The sequence below is a fragment of the Sphaeramia orbicularis genome, chromosome 16 (genome assembly GCF_902148855.1).
Source record: "Sphaeramia orbicularis chromosome 16, fSphaOr1.1, whole genome shotgun sequence".
In the NCBI taxonomy this organism is placed as follows: domain Eukaryota; kingdom Metazoa; phylum Chordata; class Actinopteri; order Kurtiformes; family Apogonidae; genus Sphaeramia; species Sphaeramia orbicularis.
The window spans coordinates 47,263,143-47,283,819 of record NC_043972.1 but is presented as its reverse complement, the minus strand read 5'-3'; the positions used below and the strand labels follow the sequence as shown (position 1 = coordinate 47,283,819).

General features: G+C 35.6%; 2 protein-coding genes across 3 annotated transcripts in view; both read right to left on the bottom strand.

Annotated features, from left to right (window-relative positions):
• The window catches only part of LOC115435634 (zinc finger protein 239-like), a 695,125-nt gene that overhangs the window by 58,668 nt on the left and 615,780 nt on the right, over nt 1-20,677 (bottom strand). The window lies entirely within an intron of this gene.
• The window catches only part of LOC115435617 (aldehyde dehydrogenase, mitochondrial-like), a 534,672-nt gene that overhangs the window by 499,405 nt on the left and 14,590 nt on the right, over nt 1-20,677 (bottom strand). The window contains exons 6-13 of one of the 2 annotated variants that reach the window (XM_030158146.1): nt 15,243-15,371; nt 13,538-13,651; nt 10,824-10,926; nt 10,543-10,727; nt 8,127-8,291; nt 7,809-7,966; nt 5,662-5,776; nt 2,488-2,849 (exon numbers count right to left, since the gene is read on the bottom strand). In XM_030158146.1, the coding sequence (XP_030014006.1) occupies nt 2,817-2,849; nt 5,662-5,776; nt 7,809-7,966; nt 8,127-8,291; nt 10,543-10,727; nt 10,824-10,926; nt 13,538-13,651; nt 15,243-15,371 (1,002 nt within the window). In that variant the 3' untranslated portion in view covers nt 2,488-2,816. Of the gene's footprint in view, nt 1-2,487; nt 2,850-5,661; nt 5,777-7,808; nt 7,967-8,126; nt 8,292-10,542; nt 10,728-10,823; nt 10,927-13,537; nt 13,652-15,242; nt 15,372-20,677 lie in introns of those variants that run through there. The other variant, XM_030158149.1, reaches the window with a different exon arrangement.

Sequence of the window (20,677 nt, the reverse complement as noted above, 5' to 3'; positions counted from 1 at the left end):
ACTGATTGTTGAAATGTGTCGTACACACAGCACTGGGAGGATGACTATGGTTCTGTGAAGAGCAGAATTCACCTCATCCTTCTGCTGTTGGATCTAAAACACATCATATGCAGATTTCACCCAGTGGATGAGTCCAGTCTAAGTGTATGGAAGCCATGTTGTTGACGGTTGATAATCTTTTATTGTGTTGAATTGTGTTCCCTGATCACATTCTACACTGAAAGTAGATTCAGACATTTTTAACAAATGTCCTGAAGCAGCTGTTCAGATTTCAATGAGGGTCAAAGGTCAGAGGAACCTGCACAGGATAGAAGACATGACGGAGTGGTCATCAGTGCCCTCCAATGGTTGAAGAATGACACTGTATTATTATTGTGAGTTTGTGTGTGCCTTTTAGGGTGTTTCAATCCATTTGTCAGGGGGTCATTCAGTTCACTACAGAAGCTTTCCATGTTCAGAACCCAGAGTAGAGACATAAACCCAATAAGGTTTACTCCACTTCCACCTCAGGAGCTTGGATTGATCAGATCCTTGGAGTGGGATTGACCAACCACAGTTCAACTCTCACTCCAATAAGAACATTTACAAGTCCACCATTAAAGCCTTGAACATTCAGCTGGACTTTAAATCTACATCTGTAGCTCACAGTGGTAAGATAATGATTCAAGGCCCAGGGTTACGGTCTCATGTGAGGTTTTACTGTTTTAAAGTCCACCACCCAAAGCACAGAATGAAAACCTTCCAAATGAGTCTGTCTTTGCACTTGTCTCAATAGTTCAGTCTGATGAGATCCTTGGAAGTTCCAAAATGGATCTGGGTTCAAGTTTCATAGATCTTCAAGTATTTAAAGCCCCCCACCCAAAGCAGAGACTGAAAACCTTAAAAATACTTGTTCACCAGCTTCATTGGCTAAGGGTGGCAGAAAGCTTATCAGGTGGACCTAGGTTCACATCTCATGCTTCTGTAGGTTTTTTTTAAAGCCCACCACCCAAATAGTAGACTTAAAAGCCCACAGCAAATCTGTCTTGGCGGAGGTCTGCGCTCTCCAAGTGCTTTTCTTGTTACTACTGTTATTTGTTGTTTTTACTAGTACTTTTCCAATGTGCAACTGCCTGTTTTCATTACTGTTTTATATAGTTATTATTTTCATATATTTCTTACACTGTACATTCAGTGTTGTGCTGCTTTTGGAACCTCAATTTCTCAAGGGCTCTGTCTGAGGGATCAAAAAAGTTCTATCTAATCTCTAAGGGTTTGTCTCCTTTCTATACCTACCTGGCCCACTTTCAAAGACTTATCAGAAATAGTTAAATTTTTGATGCCATATATTGATATTCTCCAAATATCTAAACCTCCAGATGCTGCTCCAGCAGCAGCTGAACTCACCCCCATTTGCCACCACCTTGCACCAGCAATATTTCCTAAAAATCACATCAAAGCTCTCATGCAATTTTATCCACTTCTATATCGTTCATACATAAAATACATAAACAGTCCCTTTGATACGTATCCAGCTCCATATAAAGACCAAACATGACCTTTGACCTGAACTCATTTAAATATCATGTTGGAAAATAAAATACAGCAAAATCATTAGGTTTGACTTTTAAAATCTAAATTAACATTCTTGTCCACTTTGTAGATTCTATTACTTGAAATATATTTAGAACACTATATTTATACATCAAATATATGAAGCTTTAGAATCTACGAGGAGGGCAAGATGTTCAGTTTAAGGCAAACTAAGAAGGTTTAAAAATTATCCATTACATGCAGAAGTGAATGGAACATCCAACTGATGACCTAAACATGTCTTATTTACAAATGTTTGTTGTTATTATGATCAGAGGTATTTGTTGTTTTAATGGAACTCCTTTCCAGTTGAATAAATCATGTCACTATTAATACAAAACACTCCCAGACTTAGTTTTACAGACATTATCACACTAAAAGGGCTCCATTTTGGAGATGCTTGATATTACCGTTCCGCTTCAGCAACTGAGTCACACATCACTGAACATGGTCCAAAGCGATTTTCTAGACATAATTATGCATTTTACAGAGCCAGACACACTTATTTTTAAAATAAATCCAATGTGGGCAAAACAGATAGGATACCAGAACATGTCCTTTCAAGGTGTTTAAAACATTTATTCCTGTGGTAATCAGCGCCCCCCAGTGGTCAAATGGTAACACCATGTTACAGGTATGTGCTTTAAAAAAAAAAACAAAAAACAGATATTTCTGAGAGTTTCAAATTTGCTCAAAATGTGTTCTACATCACTAAATGGTTAGTGCAACATTTTTGTTAAGCTCTTCAATTATCTGTTAGCTTAAATTTTTTTTCAAATATCATGGTATTTCCTCATATAACAAATTGTGCTTTGAATCTGAATATTCCACATTTTTTAAATCCTAATTTATTTAATCCCTACACAGTGCATGTTTTAACCTTTCATATCAATGATGAAACAACAAACAACCAAGCACGTGCCAAAACTGCATTTATTTTGAAAAACCAGAAAGCCAGAAGATTACAATCAAATCTTCGATACTTGTGAATACTTGTATAATTACATCAGGTGAAGCTATGCTGATGGCTAGCTTTTTTTATTTATTTATTTTTTTACAAACAATGCAAATTAGAAACTTGGATTTTAACATCAGGGAAGTGATAAACGGGAAGCATGGCTGTGTAATATGTGATAGACCAGCAGTACAGCTACTTAATTCAGATCGAAGTGCTCAGATTTAATGCCTCCTTTCAGCTGCTTTCTAGAGGACGGTTCTCATTTGTCGACTGGGACTGTTCACATTTAAGAGTTCTTCTGTGGTACCCTCATGGTCACCTGAAAAAAATAGACAAACTTCTCACTCTCACAGCCATGAAAGAATATTTAAAGGAGTCATGTTTTGCTGTTTTTTTTTTTTTGTTTTTGTTTTAAATGGAATTATGCATTTTCAAACATTTCTCTGTGGTCTACATAAACTGTAAATGCTATGCTTGGGTCTGAATTCTTCATTAATTCAACTCCACAGGTCCATCTTCAACCCTATTTCTGAGTAATGACACCAGAAAGGTCATTTTGAGTGCTGGCCCTTTAAATGCATGAGCCACTTCACGCTCCACCCCCTCCAGGTTGTTGACTGTGCTGCTCTGTCCCATTCAACCAACAACTGAACATTTTAGGTAATCGGCTCGAAGTTTGGACATATTTTCAGTATGGACTACAACCGCTGCTGCTGATAAACAATTATGTCATACTCAGAGAAATATTCATCGGACATCTTGACCTTATATGTGCAAATGTTGTGATGCAACTAGTTATAAAATGTAACAAATTAAGAAGGAATTAAAATGGGTTGTAGAAATCCACTTGATTTTTGCGAAAATGAATATCAAGATAGTTTTGCAGCACCTGGAGGGTTCAAATTCAAACTTTATGAACTATTAGGGTCCAAATACACAAATGAATGAACTAAAGACTATTAAAAGTGGGTTTAGCAAAATATGACCCCTTTAAGATTAATTTCTATAATTAGTCAGTATAGAAACAGACAAATGATACAGATACAAATGGATACGTCACATCATATAGAGAGCAGCAAAAATGCTAAAGATATTATTAGGTATTAAATCAAATGACTTTAAATAGATTTTTGTAAGCCATAAATAGCCCAAACTAAAAATAATTTAATTGACATTTTATTGGGTATCTATATAAATATTTGTGTAACAGTCCTAGTCCTTCATACAGTATTTAACACAGTTTCAGTCATTCATTAAATTCTATTTATTTACACATGGATAAAGCGGCATAATTCAGTCCACATACCTTCACCTTGTCAGATTTAATTTCCCAATGCCATGTTTTGTAGCGACTCTCCATTTCTTCAAACACAATTTTTCTTGTTTTATTTTTGTAATTTGTAAATAAGTGGCTAAAAATACTTCAGATGACAAATACAGTGATGAGATATTGAAGTTTCACTAGATAAGGCTGACTTGATTAAAAATATGAAATCTTGTTTTTGTGTAAACTGAAGAATTTAAGCTTTTAACTATGAATATAAATCTTAATAACTAACTAAACCTAAAGTCCAGCCATAGTCTTACTTAAATTATACTCCTTTGGGTCAAAGTGAACATTGATAGTATATCAGCTTACAAAAACCATCCAGTGTTATAAAGTACTGAATGGGTTGATAGTTGAAAATATGAAGATAAATTAATAATAACCTGGTTGTAAACATTAGCTCTAGGTACTGAAAGAGGACCTCCAACCAAGTCATCAGATTTAATTACACTGAACAAAAATATAAACACACAAACCAAACCAAACATGCTACGTTTAATTGACCTATAATGAAATATGCCACAAATAGTGTTTAAAGGTGTACTGAATGATTTGTTTTGTTCAATTCTGGAGATCCAATTCTCAATGACCACTCCCTCTGAGATTAATTAAAGGGGTCATATTTTGCTAAACCGACTTTTATTAGTCTTTGGTTCATTTATTTGTGTATTTGGGGACCCTAATAGTTCATAAAGTTTGAATTTGAACCCTCCAGCTGCTGCAAAGCTATCTTTATATTCATTTTGGCAAAAAATGAAGTAGATTTCTAAACCTGTTTTAAACCCCTAAGACCCAGCTATGGGTTTTCTGTCCACATTTGTGGAAAAGAGTTTCACAACTTTATACAATAAAAGAAAAGATAACTGTCCACCACAAATGGCATTCCATAAAATTTTTAAAAACTGCATCTGAAAAAACTGTTGCATCATGATGTTTCTAATATAGGCACTCATTTAATAAAAAACAAAAAAAGCTTGTACTTTGCTGACATTTCCTGGGTCTTAGGAGGTTAATTCCTTCTTAATTTGTTGCGTCTATAACTAGTGACGTCATGACATTTGCACATATAAGATCAAGACTTCCAACAAACATTTCTCAGAGTATGGAGAAACAGGACAGAGCAGCACAGTCAACAGCCTGGAGGGGGTGGGGCGTGAAGTGGCTCATGTGCATTTAAAGGGCCAGCGCTCAAAATGACCTTTCTGGTGTCATTACTCAGAAATGAGGTTGAAGATGGACCTGTGGAGTTGAATTAAAGAAGAATTCAAACCCAAGCATAGCAATTACAGTTTATGTAGACCACAGGGAAATGTTTAAAAATGCATAATTCCATTAAAAAAAGCAAAATATCACTTTTTTAAATGCAAGACTAAAATAACAAGTGCAAAAGTAGGTGGAGCTTACAAATACCCCACAACACTTTGCCCCTCCTGTTCACCAATATCCTGCCCAGGGATTAACTTTGAGTCTTGAATTTCCAAAAATTTGTAGAAAAAAAAAAAAGAAGGAAAAATTGAGAGAAAAGCACATGTAAAGAACATGAGTGAAAAGGAAACGAATCGGGTGAATAGTGTCCAAGAAATGGGTTGGACAAAAATCTCAGAGGGATGGAATTCCTGTCTATCTACAGCCCCGCCCTCTGAGGCTGGAGCAGGTGAGGGTTTAATAATAATAATAACAATAATAATAATAATAATAGTTTGGTTGAAATATTTCACAATGATTTGAAACAAAAAACTACTTTGTGAGTTTATATTGTCGTTCAGGGTATTCTACGATTCGAATGTGTGTGAGTGTTTCTTACAGTTTTGACTTCTGTGTAGTTCTCCAGGCCGTATTCTCCCAGCTCTCTGCCATTTCCTGAAGCCTTGTAACCCCCAAATGGAGCCTGAGCGCCAAACACGTCATAACAGTTAATCCTGAGGACGACAACACACACAGAGAAATATGGTTAATATGAGGCTAATAGTGGCAAAATCTCACTGAAACAAAGTTGTAGCTCTACATCTGAACAAAGGCTGCAGAGGTAACAAAGAACATTCACTAGTGGTGAATGAAAGATACAAGCTTTCATTGTTGAGAAAAAAAAAAAAAAAAACGTTTTGTACTGGGAACTGGACATTTGATGACATCAGCTAACTTCACGTCTGTAAAAGCCATGTCAGTTGTTCAGAATGTTTCTAGTTGAAAATCCTCCGTATAGCTCTTCAGCAGGAACAGTATGGGGACCAGACCAGTGTTGGCTTAGAAATGCAGCAACAGGGTCAGAACACAACACAAACTCCAACACAAACAGGCATGCACAAATCTGACACACTGAACCTTTAAAATATATTTTAGAGATACTTTTTAACCTTGAGGGAATTTAAACCAATTAATTAGTTAAATTCCGACACAAACATATCAGCTGAGGTTGAATTTTTATACATAGAAAGAACCTTTCTCTGTATAAACAATGTTCAGAATTCCACAAATAAAATCCAGCTGTAAAAAAAAAAACAAAGCACTATATGGACAAAAGTATTGGGACACGTTGCATTCAGGTGTTTCTTTTCTAACAGGAGTCTGGGATACAAAACAATAATGACAAATGTCATAATATAGTTTTATATTGTTTAAGTTTCCTTCCAAAATGCATCAGAGATTGTTTTTACTTAATTTCTCTCAGCATTAATTTTGTTTTTTATATCCATGACTATGATTTTAAATGTTCTACCTCTAAATTTCTAAAATATTTTTCATGCTCTGACTGTAAATAATAATTTTCTACCACAACCAACCATCTACTTTCTTCACACCTCACTTAGGAAGAAAAATTAAGGAAATATTGATGTTTATATTTTGGCTAAAATTTACTTAGGAGGTCAAATGAGTGGCCATTATTGTCAAAAAAAAGTTGTAAGAAATGCATAGAACTGTGTTGAAATAATGCTAATACATTTGTGCACAGACTACTGATCTTATTTGACAGTGGAAGCTATATTTTAAGAAATATTGGATTTTGAATAGCACGTGTATGTGAAAACTTTTGCTGGTGGACGGACATGACAGTGGACGGACGTGACATTACCTGTAATGATCTGGTCAGTACCAGTACTTTATTAGTAATAAACTTATATACTTACTATTGATAATTGTGCTCTTCTTCATAAATGTTAGTATTGTGGATCTAAAACAATAACAGCTGACACAAAAACACAAAATGTGTCAGTGGACGGATGTGACATGGTTGTTACAGATCCCATCATACTGATGCTCTGCAGCAATGTCACCATTTCCACAAATGATCCCTGTGCAAAAACTAGGATCAGAATTATTTATTGTATAGTTTATCATCATACTAAAGAGTAAATAACAATATAGAATTGTTATTTCTTTATAAAAATGCTTATTATTAGAAAACTGTTGATTTAAAAAGTGACGTGTGACATTCTTAATGTATGCTTTGGCGTAACATAAACAGGAAGGATCAGCACCATACTCCATATTGCAACCTGTAAAAATAAAACATGTGATATGTAGCATAGAATCTTGTAAGAAAAATTGGTGAATCTAAAAGAATAGAATATTTGTTTTTCAGGTAAATTCAGTTAAAATATAACCTGGCCATTTGTGACATGAAAATATGGCATTAATTGTGATGAAATTGGACATTTTTGACCTGAAAACATAGTTCATATGACCATCAATATGTTGCAACAGAACTGAAATCCTGTACATTTGCATAACTTGCATTTACCAACACAAAGTTCCTTTGGGGATTCACTTATAATGATTTCTTATGCACAAAGACAGAAATAAGACCTCTAAGCAAATTTTAGCCAATTTCAAATCAGCATGGACAGGACACCGTATGAGCTGCAACCATGATGTGTCCAAATACTTTTGTCCATATAGTTTATATGCAGGCTGGTGTAAATGCTGCTTCTGCTGAACTGTATGAACTCTTACCAGACTGTTCCAGCACGGAGCGCATTAGAGACATAGTTGGCCTTATCAATGTCTTTAGTAAACACAGCAGCTGCCAGGCCGTATTTAGTATCATTGGCTCTCTCCACCACCTCCTCTATGGTTTTAAACTTCAGGATCTGCATCACAGGACCAAAAATCTGCAAGAAAATAACAGCAAAGAAAAACACAAGGCTGTTTAACCAGTATAAGACAAACACATCATTTAAAGAAACATTTTTCCTTTTTCAAGCCCATTCTCTTCTCCTCATTATATTCCTTTTATTCATTTCATCAACATGAACAACATGGTTCTCCTACCTCCTCTCTTGCAATCGTCATGTTGTCCTGGACGTCTCCAAAAACAGTTGGCTGGATGAAATATCCTCTATCAGCGGCAACTCCCCCTCCACACATCAGCTTGGCTCCCTCTCTCTTTCCACTGCTGATGTAGCCCAGAATCTTGTTGAACTGCTCCTGATCCACCTGGACCCATCAGTAAAGAAGAAACGACATCCAGTATGTATCATGTTCTTACATCTACCACTCCTAAACAACTCTCAGGTTGTCATTTCATTGTATTGATGCATCTAAAAAAAGTAAAGGGGATTCAGATTTTTATAAACTCAATTACCCTCAACTCTGAAGTTTTTTTTCTCCAGTTTGCACAATCCATTCTAACCATCATGTTTTCATAAAATAGCTCTGGTAAACTCACTGTTCACTACCCTGCAGAGACCGGCAGGTGGAGGAAAGTGAACCATTTGTAAAACTAAAAACATTAGTTGTTACTATAAACCAGTGGTTTCGATCTTTTTCTGTCGGGCCCCCTCAACCCCAACAACATGGTAACAGTGGTGCAATTATAGCTTTTACTGAAAGAAACATCTATATTGTAATGATAGTTTTTGCTTTTCCTTGACTAATTTGCTGTGCAAGTTAAAAAAATAACTTAGATTTTTGCTTGAACAATATAAATAAACTCAACAAGACTGCTCCCTCTCTTACAACTATGACAATAAAGTTCCTTTTTTTTTAGAACAACAAACAAATTTTGGTACCAAAGATGAACATTTGAACATCAGTGGCTGCAATGAGCCCTTTTACATTGCACATCTCAGAACATTAAAGTGCAAACTGTACAAACTGTGCAAAAACAGACACACTGCACATTTTGGTTTTCCAGTCCAATCCTTGTTCATTCTCCAAACCTAAACTCTTTATCTAGTCTAGAGACAGAGCACCATGGCAGTAGATTTGTTTGTTGTACGTCCCTAAAATGACTCCAGAGTGCTCTAACGCTAAAACATTAGTTCCACCCAGGAGTGATCCCATGCCCCCTCTGGCAAGCCTTCACGCCTCCCCTAGGGGTCCACCCCACAGTTTGAGAAACACTGGTATAAACAGAGTGGGGCAGCATTTTACATGAAAATTTGCTTCACTGTATGTTTTAATACAAATGCTCCAATCCAAACTACGGTCCAATGGACTGAGGCAGCAGCAACCCAGGAAGTAAGTACCACATTTTGTGAAAAGAACTATTTTAGTCAAAGGAGTCTGAGAACTGAAGAGTGAGAGCTTTTCTCTAGTAAGAAGACAGCCATAGAAAAACCAAATCAACACCAGGCACAGTTTGACTTGGCTTAGGGTCAATGTTTGTCTTAATAAATCAATGAAACCAACCCTAACTGGACACTAGAGTGACCCTCTACGCCTCTAAAAGTAGACAGTCTCACAGTTCAGAAAAGGACAGAGCGGGATGAAGTGGTCAGCATGGCCAAGTGCTGTAGACGTCGCTGGAATACAATATAAACATATCTATCCATCCATCCATCCATCCATGGTTAGTACCTGGTTAAGCTAAGTCCTTCTAAAAGCCCAAATAGTGAATTACTGCATTTAAAAGACAGGATTTTTACATTCAGTATTTTCCCACACAAACACAAAAGTCACTGGCTTCCTGCTGATCACAAAATGAATGCTACTCCTCATAGAGAACCTCATTGTATATAACCCATAAAGAAAGTCCACTTTTCTGTCAGCATTCAGGATTACACTTTGTTATGGAAAAATAATACTCTACTAATTCGTCTTCAATAAAGAAGGATAAGTTCAAACGTTCAGTGTCAAAGAAATCACTTTATTTGGAGCTCCATAGAAAGAGATATCACTCAGACAAAAGACTGAGACGGTCTGAACCCAAAAATACAAATCACAATGTAGTCTTCTGTCTCCCATGAGAAAATTATGATGTGTAGAAAGTGTTTTGGCTAGTGTCAGGAACTTAGAGATAAGACCCTGTGAGAAATCTTCTCTATGCTACTCAGGTGTTGGCCTGGCCTTCTACTCTGGACACAACACAGAAGAAGTCACACTATCTGAAATAAAGTTAGAAAAACCTATATGATATATGAAATACATGAATATATATGAATATATATGGATATAAGTAATTTTGCCATTACAACTCCATTCATTGTAGTACTGTATTCATTCATAGAATTGAATGATAACCTTATATGTTGGTTTTAATGCATACAGTTTTGTCTAAATGTAAAGTTTTGTAAACTAGACATACACATGAACCCTGGGAATTATATGGGTTAATATAAAAATATATGTTTTATTTATGTATAAGGATGAGCTCCTTACAGAATTAGTTTTAGTTAAGGTCTATGTACATTCACATCACTAGTTTTCTGCTGGTTAAATCTACACTGACTAAGAAAGTCCATACCTGAGGTCCCTGTTCGGTCTTCAGGTCAAAGGGGTTTCCCACCACTCGTCTGTTAGCACGCTCTACGCTCCGCTCCACAAACTCATCATAGACGTCTGCTTGGACGTATGTTCGTGAGCCAGCACAGCAGCACTGGCCTTGGTTGAAAAACAGAGCGAAGTGAGCCTGCTCCACGGCATCTGCCACTGGAATGAACCAAAGACGGACACAGTTGAACCTTTCAGACAGACACCAGAGTTAAACTTAGGGTTAGTGTTAGTGTGTGTATAAACATTACATACTATCAGCGTCAGACATGATAATATTAGGACTCTTTCCTCCCAGCTCCAGAGTGACTTTCTTCAGGTTACTGCTGCCTGAGGCTTGCTGGATTAGATGGCCCACCTGATGGACATTAACAGGGTTAGCAACTTCTGTTAGGCCTGTGATAGGTATTACACGATTATCATTTCACAATAAGAACAATTATTTTTGAATAATTGTCTTCATTCACCTGGATACAAACAGCTGGATCAAACTAAAACAAATGTCCTATTACCACAGCATTTTCATATCAGTCATTTTTCTATATTTCTGTTGAGGGCATTGTAAATTATTTGTGTTTCTGTATAAAAAGCCAAACAATGCAATATGTCAAAAACAGGTATAAGTAGGTCACATGTGCTGCTTTGACTGTTGCTGATGAAGATCTGGAGTTGGTCCTTGAGCACCGTCACTGGTAGCTCACAGCTCTTAATGTGCTAATGCTAATGCTAAGTACTGTGGGTGTATTAAAGGGGTCATATTTTGTTGAACCCACTTTCATTAGTCTTTGGTAGCTTTATTTGAGTATTAGGGGATCTTTACAGTTCATGAAGTTTGAATTTGAACCCTCCAGGCGCTGCAAAGCTATCTTTACAGTCATTCCAGTGGAGTGGATTTCTACAACCTGTTTCAATTCCTGCTTAATTTGTTATGTTTACAACCAGTTTCGTCATGACATTTGCACATATAAGGTCAAAACTTCCAACAAACAATTCTATGAGTACGCCATAAATGTTTATCAGCAGCAGCAGTTGTAATCCATATTGAAAATATGTCCAAACTTGAGCCGATTATCTAAAATGTTCAGTTGTTGGTAACGAACACAAGTGGCTGAACAGGACAGAGTGCACAGTCAACAACCTGGAGAAGGTGGGGTCATGTGCATTTAAAGGGCCAGCGCTCAAAACCACCTTTTTGGTGTCATTACTCAGAAATAGGGTGGAAGATGGACCTGTGGAGTTGAACTAATGAAGAATAGCATTTACAGTTTACGTAGACCACAGGGAAATGTTTAAAATGCATAATTACATTTAAAAAAGCAAAATATCACTACTTTAAAACTGAAGTTCCCTACAGGGATAATGGAGTGAGTTAACCTTAAATCTAACCTTAATCTTAAAAGGCAAAATTACAAGTCAGTTATTATAAATTTTGTTGCAGAGAAGAATGTCAATAAATGGCTCTTCATAAGGTGAATGTGTTTTATTAAACTACTGATAGGATTATACTAAACTAAGGGCATCATCTGAACAGAAATAGACATTATTACTCAATTATATCACGAATCATCACTAATAACCATAATATTTGACTGTTTTTTATGTTACAGGTTAGGTGTAATTCTATTCTGTAATAATATTTTAAGTATTAAAATTTCTCACAGCTTTATTTTCCAAAATTAAGTGATTTAAGACTTCCATTAATGTAAAATAGGACCTATGGCCCTGTAGCTCACTGGTATGTTCTATCAAGAATCAATAATAATTTGAATTTGTGAGGTTGTCAGGTTCTGGTGCTATGTTAGAGTCCTGTGGTCTGGATGCAGGAGATCAATCTCCCAACAGAAGTGGGTGGTACTTTCACTGGAGGGGAACTCAAATTAAATGAAAGTCCATATATGACTTCCTATCAGTGCTCAATAGTAACTATACTGATATCTGTAACCATTTCCATGTTATAAAGGATCAAAATATGGCCCCTTATAAGTAAAATTTGTCAAAAATTTTTTAAAAAAATCTAAATTTCTTAAAACTGAACTTTGTAGACATTGTCCCGATGAAGCTACATATAAAATCTGAAATGAATCTGACCAGTAGTTTTGTCAGACAAGATGTTTGAAGAAATTGCCAACGAAGATGACGACAGACAGCGTCTTCATAACAGGTTATGGCCAATGGACCGGTGAGATAAATAAATTTAAGATTTGAGAGCAGGGCCTCATCTGAACTGCACCTCAAATGACCCTCTAAGCCCTCTTAAACCTGATAAGCTCTGTCAGCCTGAGTTTTCTCAATGACTGCCCATGTAATCCTTCAACTACGTACAGGGTGGGGAAGCAAAATTTACAATATTTTGAGGCAGGGATTGAAAGACAGTGTATGACCAATTATTTTATTGAAAGTCATGAGAATTTATTAGCCACAAGAAAATTGACATAATAGAAAATGTTTTTATTCTATGTGTCCTCCTTCTTTCTCAATAACTGCCTTCACACGCTTCCTGAAACTTGCGCAAGTGTTCCTCAAATATTCGGGTGACAACTTCTCCCATTCTTCTTTAATAGTATCTTCCAGACTTTCTCGTAATAGTTTTGCTCATAGTCATTCTCTTCTTTACATTATAAACAGTCTTTATGGACACTCCAACTATTTTTGAAATCTCCTTTGGTGTGACGAGTGCATTCAGCAAATCACACACTCTTTGACGTTTGCTTTCCTGATTACTCATATGGGCAAAAGTTTCTGAAAAGGTATGGATAATAGTGTTAGGTATGATTATGACATCAATATATGTTTGGTTTCAAAACAATTGACGTAGTGCCTGCTGAGAAAAAACAACTAAATGTTCATTGTAAATTTTGCTTCCCCACCCTGTACGATAATTAGTATGTTGTGTTTTCAGGCAAAACAGGAGAGCAGTTTGATGATATGACATAGGATTGCATACAGAATGTGTGTGAGAGTGGTGCTACCTCTGTGGATCCAGTGAAGGCCACCTTGTCAACATCCATGTGTTTTGCAATGGCAGCACCAGCCGTCGGTCCCATACCGGCCAGAATGTTCACGACACCTTCAGGGAAACCCACCTGGAAATGATACCGGCAATAACACAACACCGTTCAGTTAGAGCAGCCAACACAGTGGCATCGACACAGAACAAAAGCAGAAAATACAAAACTCAGTTAATTCTACATTTTTTTTTTTCATTTTGTTTTTATTGAAAAAGGTGACAAAATATCTCCAATATTACCATTCATACAGATATTGTCTATCAGAGCCCTTTTTGTATTTCTTATTTTACACATACAAAAGTTAAAAAAAAACAAAAACTAACATATGAACTGGGTGCTTATACAGTTTCAGTATTCAGTTAATTCTACATTTAATACAAAAAGACATTCTGAAGCAGTACCTTTTATTTCAGCTCTTACAAAAACAAACCATCCTGAGCCTCAGTAAAAGTTCTTCAACATACAGAGGAGCATTTTTTCTGAAGTTTGGTTGTATTTCATTTGCTCCTTCCTTCTTTCTGCTTACATTATGCTGTAAATATGACTTCTGACAGTTTAATATGTCAGTGATTTAGTGAGTGATGGCTAACATATTTAGGAAACATAAAATGCTACTGTTACCCACTGGATGGTAAATATTAAATGAAAGATTTTGTAAAAATGTTCCCCAGTAATTGTTATCACATTGTTTTGCACAGTTCTACCCCCTGATGAGTTAATGCTGCTGAAGACTTGGTTTAAATAATAATTTTTAGAACAATATTTGCTCAGTATTAAGATAAGACAAGACAAGACTTTATTTGTCCCACAAGGGGAAATTCCAGGTTACAGCAGCAAAGCACAAAAAGCACATTAATTTATTAGAAACTCATCAGGTCTGCCTCAGTAAGGTTTGATGTGTAGAGTTTATTTTGATGTGTAATGCTGTTATGAAATGGACAGAGTTTATTTTTTATATGTATAGCCTTTCTGTGTTTTGTGCTTAGTCAGAATTTAGTTTGATATGTATAAGATTTGTTAAGCTTACTTATGGGCGCTGACATGGGAATGTATGGTCAGTAAAAGGATGGGGTAAGGGGACAGGAGTATGTAAGTTGAATTTCATCCTGCTCCTTTTCGAATGTTTCTCTTCTTTTTATATTGATTTTTTTTGTCGTATTGGTTTTAAATGTTGCTATTCCAAATAAACAATTAATCAGTTAATCAAAGGTGGTGACATCAGATTTAACGGCTGGTTTCACATTTTGATAGAAATCTTAAAAATAAAGTCTATGCTAGGAAGAACAAAACACACACACAAAAAAAAACAACTCCACAATGACAACATGAAAATCATCATCCTTTTTTTTGTTTTTTTTAAATTATAGCGAACAAGTAGTGTATTAATGTTGGCTGTTTTATGTCTTGTTTCTGTCACCTGCCTGGGGACTGCAAATGAAAAGTAGTTATTTCTACTAATTCTGGCATATTTACATGGGTGTATTTTTTTATACAGCAATGTTCATGGTCCCTATTGAATAAACAAGAAAGAAAGAAAGAAAGAAAGAAAGAAAGAAAGAAAGACAGACTCACGTAAATCTAATAATACTCAAAAATATCACACATTCATGATGATGTAAATCTTTTGGTGAGATCCCATTATACATCTGTAAAATGTTTTAAGTACCTCTTTAATCAGGCTGGCTACGTAGAGCGCTGTGAGCGGCGTCTGCTCCGCCACCTTCATCACCACAGTGTTACCGGTGGCGAGGGCAGGTCCCAGCTTCCAGGCCTGCATCAGCAGAGGGAAGTTCCACTGCAGATGAAGAAACAGCACATGTGACCGTCAAACCATGATCCATGTAAAGATGCACAGATACAGTATACACACAGGCTGAACATCAGCCCTGTTGACGATGGCAGTGGTTGATGTTTATCCAAAGGTTGTTTCATACATTTGTATTGGATTAAATTAATGATGATGAAAGGATTAAACATGACTTTTTAAATCAGATTTATTTGCCTCTGCGTTGGCACAAAAAGGAGGAATAATTATTAAAATAAATAAATGAATTAACAAGAAACAGAATTGGTCACCAACCAATGGAATTTAATCATTCCTTCTTTGTAGATCATGGGTGTCAAACATGTGGCCTGTGGGCCAAAACTGGCCCCCCAAAGGGTCCAATCTGGCCCACGGGATGAATTTGCACAGTGCAAAAATGACCCTGAATATATTTACAATCAAGGATGTGGAACTCGGTGTAGCTCAGGTTCTACATACAGACAAATTGTGATATCTAGTAAATTAATATCATAATAACCTATAAATAATGACTCAAAATTTTATTCTTGGTTTAATATAAAGAAAAAAAAAATCAGATTAGGCAACATTATGCCTCAATTTTTTTCTGTTTGTTTTAGTGCAAAAAAATATTGAATTATGAAAATATTTACATAAACTATCCTTTTACAATAAAATGTGAATAATTTGAACAAATATCAACAACCTGAAATGTCTGAAGAAAATTAAGTGCAATTTTAACAATATTCAGCCTGTTACTAAAGGTTTTGTGCCTTTGTAGATCCGTAATGCACATGTATGAATGATAAGCTGAGGCATAATATTGTTAAAATTGCATTTATTTTTCCTAAGAAATTTTTGTATTTTAAGGTTATTCATATCTTTTGTTTGGATAGTTTGTAAATATTTTTTTTAATAATTTAATGTTGTTAATTTCAATAAAAGAAAGAGAAACATTTAGAGTTATTTATAGACTACTACTACTACTACTACTACTACTACTACTACTACTACTACTACTACTACTACTACTACTACTACTACTACTGTGCTGGTCTCACTACCGTCCTACACACTTGTTCTGAAAAACTTTTATTTTTTTTAATTAGGCTTCATTCAGTTTCATTTGGGGACTGGTTTTAGTTTAATTTTAGAGGTTTTACACATATAAGGAATTTCTTGAGTTATAGAGGCTGGAAAATGTTGGATGAAAGAATATAACACATAAAATACAACTTCTGCTGCAGTTAATTACAAATGTCTCATGTTGCGAAACAGTATTTGATTCAATTAACATTGGGGGAAATGAAGCCGATTTTATACTTGAGATTGTAGTTTGTGCTTTATTGTTCACTGTATTTGTCATCGAGTCTTTGTGGATTGGAAAACTGTTGTTTTTGCTGTTAAATTCACTCTTTAAAATAATTATTACTATATTCTGAAAATTTCCTTGCCGTTAACAAACAGAACAATAAAACATATACTACTGGATTCAGGGCAAGATCCTCTAAATCAAAACCAGAGTGTAGTGATACTGAGAAAGACCAAGACTTTGAAGGATCAACACCAAAAAAAAGATATGGTGAGATCAAGTCTGAACAAAATGCACAGCTGGAGCATTAAAACACCCGAGTTTTTCATTTAACACGGACTGATATGAAATAAGGGGTGAGTAGTAGAATGAGGAAAACCTATATATTCTATATTTGATCTTTATTTCTGTTTTATTGCACTACTTTGCACAAGTTTTTTTGATGTGTGCTTTTATAGGTAAATTTTCACTTTTTTTTTTAAATCTTTATTGTATTTTGTATCTATACTGCAGTCTTCTTTTCTGTTTTCTATTCTGTATTGGCTGTGAGGAGCTGGCACAGTTTTCCTGCACAACACAATGACTATGTTCTCTTCTCTTCTATTCTTTTTTTTTTTTTAAAACTAATCTTATTAATCATCAAGGTAAAACACTGAGCTCTATTCTACACTTATTGAGTAGAAGTTCAAAGTAAAAGCTGCAGGTTTGATATGTACAGTGAATATTTACTTTGGAAATCAGCTTATTCTGTCAATAAACACACACACACACACACACACACCAAAAAAAAAAAGAATGAGGAAAACCTGTGGAAAAAGACTTAAGAAATGGCATTAAGTTTAAAAAAAAAATAAAACCACTCATTTTTCAAATCACAGTATTTATGATGAATAAAAACAAATGCATGTTCATTCAGTCTTGGACAAAAGACGACCAGAGATTTTATTTTGAGACTAAGACACTGAAGAAGTGCCCGATCTCAAGTACAACACTATCTCCTACACGTGCATATTTTACACCAGACATTATAAATCAGTGTAAACACCTTCTTTAGTATCCAGTACTTTATCCAAACAGGATCCATGAGGTCTGCTAGGATCCTGGTCTCTGTTCAGCCTGTCCTGTTGGACTGGTATTCATCTGATATTCATGAACTAAAACATCAGACGGGTTAGACTTGATCGTGCCTGCCAGAGTCGGGGTTATTTTAGTCCACTCATTTGACCTGCATTCTTTGATTCTCAGATATGCGGTGGTCTAACCAGTCAGGCTCAGGTCTGAACAGCGCGGCCTGATTCCATACTGAGATAAACCAGCACCGTCTGTTTCCTTATACAACTCCTAGCTTTCCTGCTAATCTTTAAATCACTCTTCTGTTTTCGTGAATGTCTGCAGACCACAACAGCCACACAGTAGCAGCTTTTATTAGTCATTCAGCTTAGGTTAATACAAAGATAGGAACAGCGGCCCTGTTTTCTTTGTGCAGTCAGACTGTGTAGGCATCTCCATATACAGTCTTATTCTTATACTTTTTCGTACTCTGGCTACATGACGTGAAATATAGATGAAGAGGGTGTGGAGCTTTTCTACATTTACACTTAAGAGTCAGGAGTTCACATTACAGTGTGAACAAACATCATAAATCAATCAGTGCTCAGAGGGAGAGGGTGTGTGGTTTATGCAGTGAGTATTCTTTTATGTTTGTACCATTTACTATGTGTCTGCTGTAAGGCCTAGATGTGCCACTATACAGGGTGGGGAAGCAAAATTTACAATATTTTGAGGCAGGGATTGAAAGACAGTGTATGACCAATTAGTTTATTGAAAGTCATGAGAATTTATTTGCCACAAGAAAATTTACATAATAGAAAATGTTTTTATTCTATGTGTCCTCCTTCTTTCTCAATAACTGCCTTCACACGCTTCCTGAAACTTGCGCAAGTGTTCCTCAAATATTTGGGTGACAACTTCTCCCATTCTTCTTTAACAGTATCTTCCAGACTTTCTCGTGATAGTTTTGCTCATAGTCATTCTCTTCTTTACACTATAAACAGTCTTTATGGACACTCCAACTATTTTTGAAATCTCCTTTGGTGTGACGAGTGCATTCAGCAAATCACACACTCTTTGACGTTTGCTTTCCTGATTACTCATAAGGGCAAAAGTTTCTGAAAAGGTATGGATAATAGTGTTAGGTATGATTATGACATCAATATATGTTTGGTTTCAAAACAATTGACGTAGTGCCTGCTGAGAAAAAAACAACTAAATGTTCATTGTAAATTTTGCTTCCCCACCCTGTACATGTACAGCTAAAGCCCTGACTTCAATTAAAATTAACCCTTTCATGCATAGTGGTCACTACAGTGGACAATTATCTGATCTCTTGTATATTCATGGATTTTGTTTAAGTTTCATATCTGCCAACACATGCATCCTCCCATACACTACAATTGATAACATTACTGTAACTTTGCTGTTCTTGATAAACCTGATCAAACATGTTTGAGTGTAAATCAATTGTTTGTTACCGTTATTAAACTGTAATCAACAACAAACTTTTTTTTTTTTTTTTGCATATTATCTCCATGAAGTGAGTAATGACTTGTATTAGAGTTTGTTAAAATGTCAGAAAACATCAGGTCAGCAGCAATAAAATTTTCTTATTTCATAGTTTTCACACAGTATATCAGTAAATACTTGTTTTCTTTGCTTTCTTTGGTGTCCAGTTTAGTGGACGTTTTTGCAATTCTACGGAAAATTGCTTCATAAAAAAATGCCTAAAGAGGAATAAAAACACTCAGAAAAAAAAAAAAAATCTTGATTAAGGTTCTCATAATACATGCATGACAGGGTTAAATACTTTTTTTTTTTAATGCTTTTTTAACATCCATTCTCAACTTTTTTCACTGGTTCTTTTAACCTGAAAAGCTGTGCATGGACTCATACCTCCTTTCCTATCTTCACTAGTTACAGTATTAATAACACGCCCTGTTTAAACTTTCAACACTGGTAAAACCTTCAGCAAACAAAAAGTAATCAGTTGGCTTCAGAACATGTGTCTGTGCACTGTTCCCTATCTCTAGATTGTCCTTACATGCCCCTACACATTAAAAAAAGCACATTCAGGTTGAAGCTTTCAAGCGCTGTGGGTGTTTTTATTTTATCACTTCATTTGCCTGATGTTTGTTTTAAGTTACAGAGATTTTGGTCAGACACTGGTCTACAAGCAAAATGCTTCCAGAATAAAAGTGGTTCAACTTTACCTATTTTCAGTTACTAAAAAAGAAAAAATAAGTCAAAAAGTGATAGTTGGCTCAAGTTATCAAAATACAGTAATAAGTCAAATACTGAAATTCTATACGAAGTCATGAGAGAGCAATTATTTACTGAAAGGATATGTACGTGTCTGAGCTACAAGTTCTGACTCCAAGCATTTCTGCAATGTAGAACACATTCATCTAATGCCAGTGGTTCTCGACCTTTTTTGGCTCATGACCACATTTTAACGTCACAAATTTCTGGGGACCCCAGACATTCAAAATGGAGACTTTTTTTTTTTTTTGCTAAAATTAATTCGTTTTTGATTATGTAATAGGTTGCTGTACTATGTTGTAGACAACATTTAGTCTATATAATGTGTATTATTATGGACAGAGGCAGAAAAGCCAGGTGTAGATTACTGCACAAAGGGAGAATTTTATGTTCCTTGGTCAGAATATGTACAGTCAGTCCAGCTGTGATTTACAAGGCTGACAATTAATACTGAACAAACAATAACTCAAGCTATGAATTATGAAAGAGCTGCAGCATCTGAAACTGACCACAATGAACATTTGACAGATAAACAGAACCACAGTGCTTCAGTTTCAGCTTTGCAGTCTGTCATGTCTTTTGTGCATTATAATCGTCTCTCTCAACTAACCATATCATTTTTATTAGTAAGTTTTTTTTTTTGTTTGTTTCTTTACATCAATTACTAGAAATTTCAGGTGACCCCATTTGA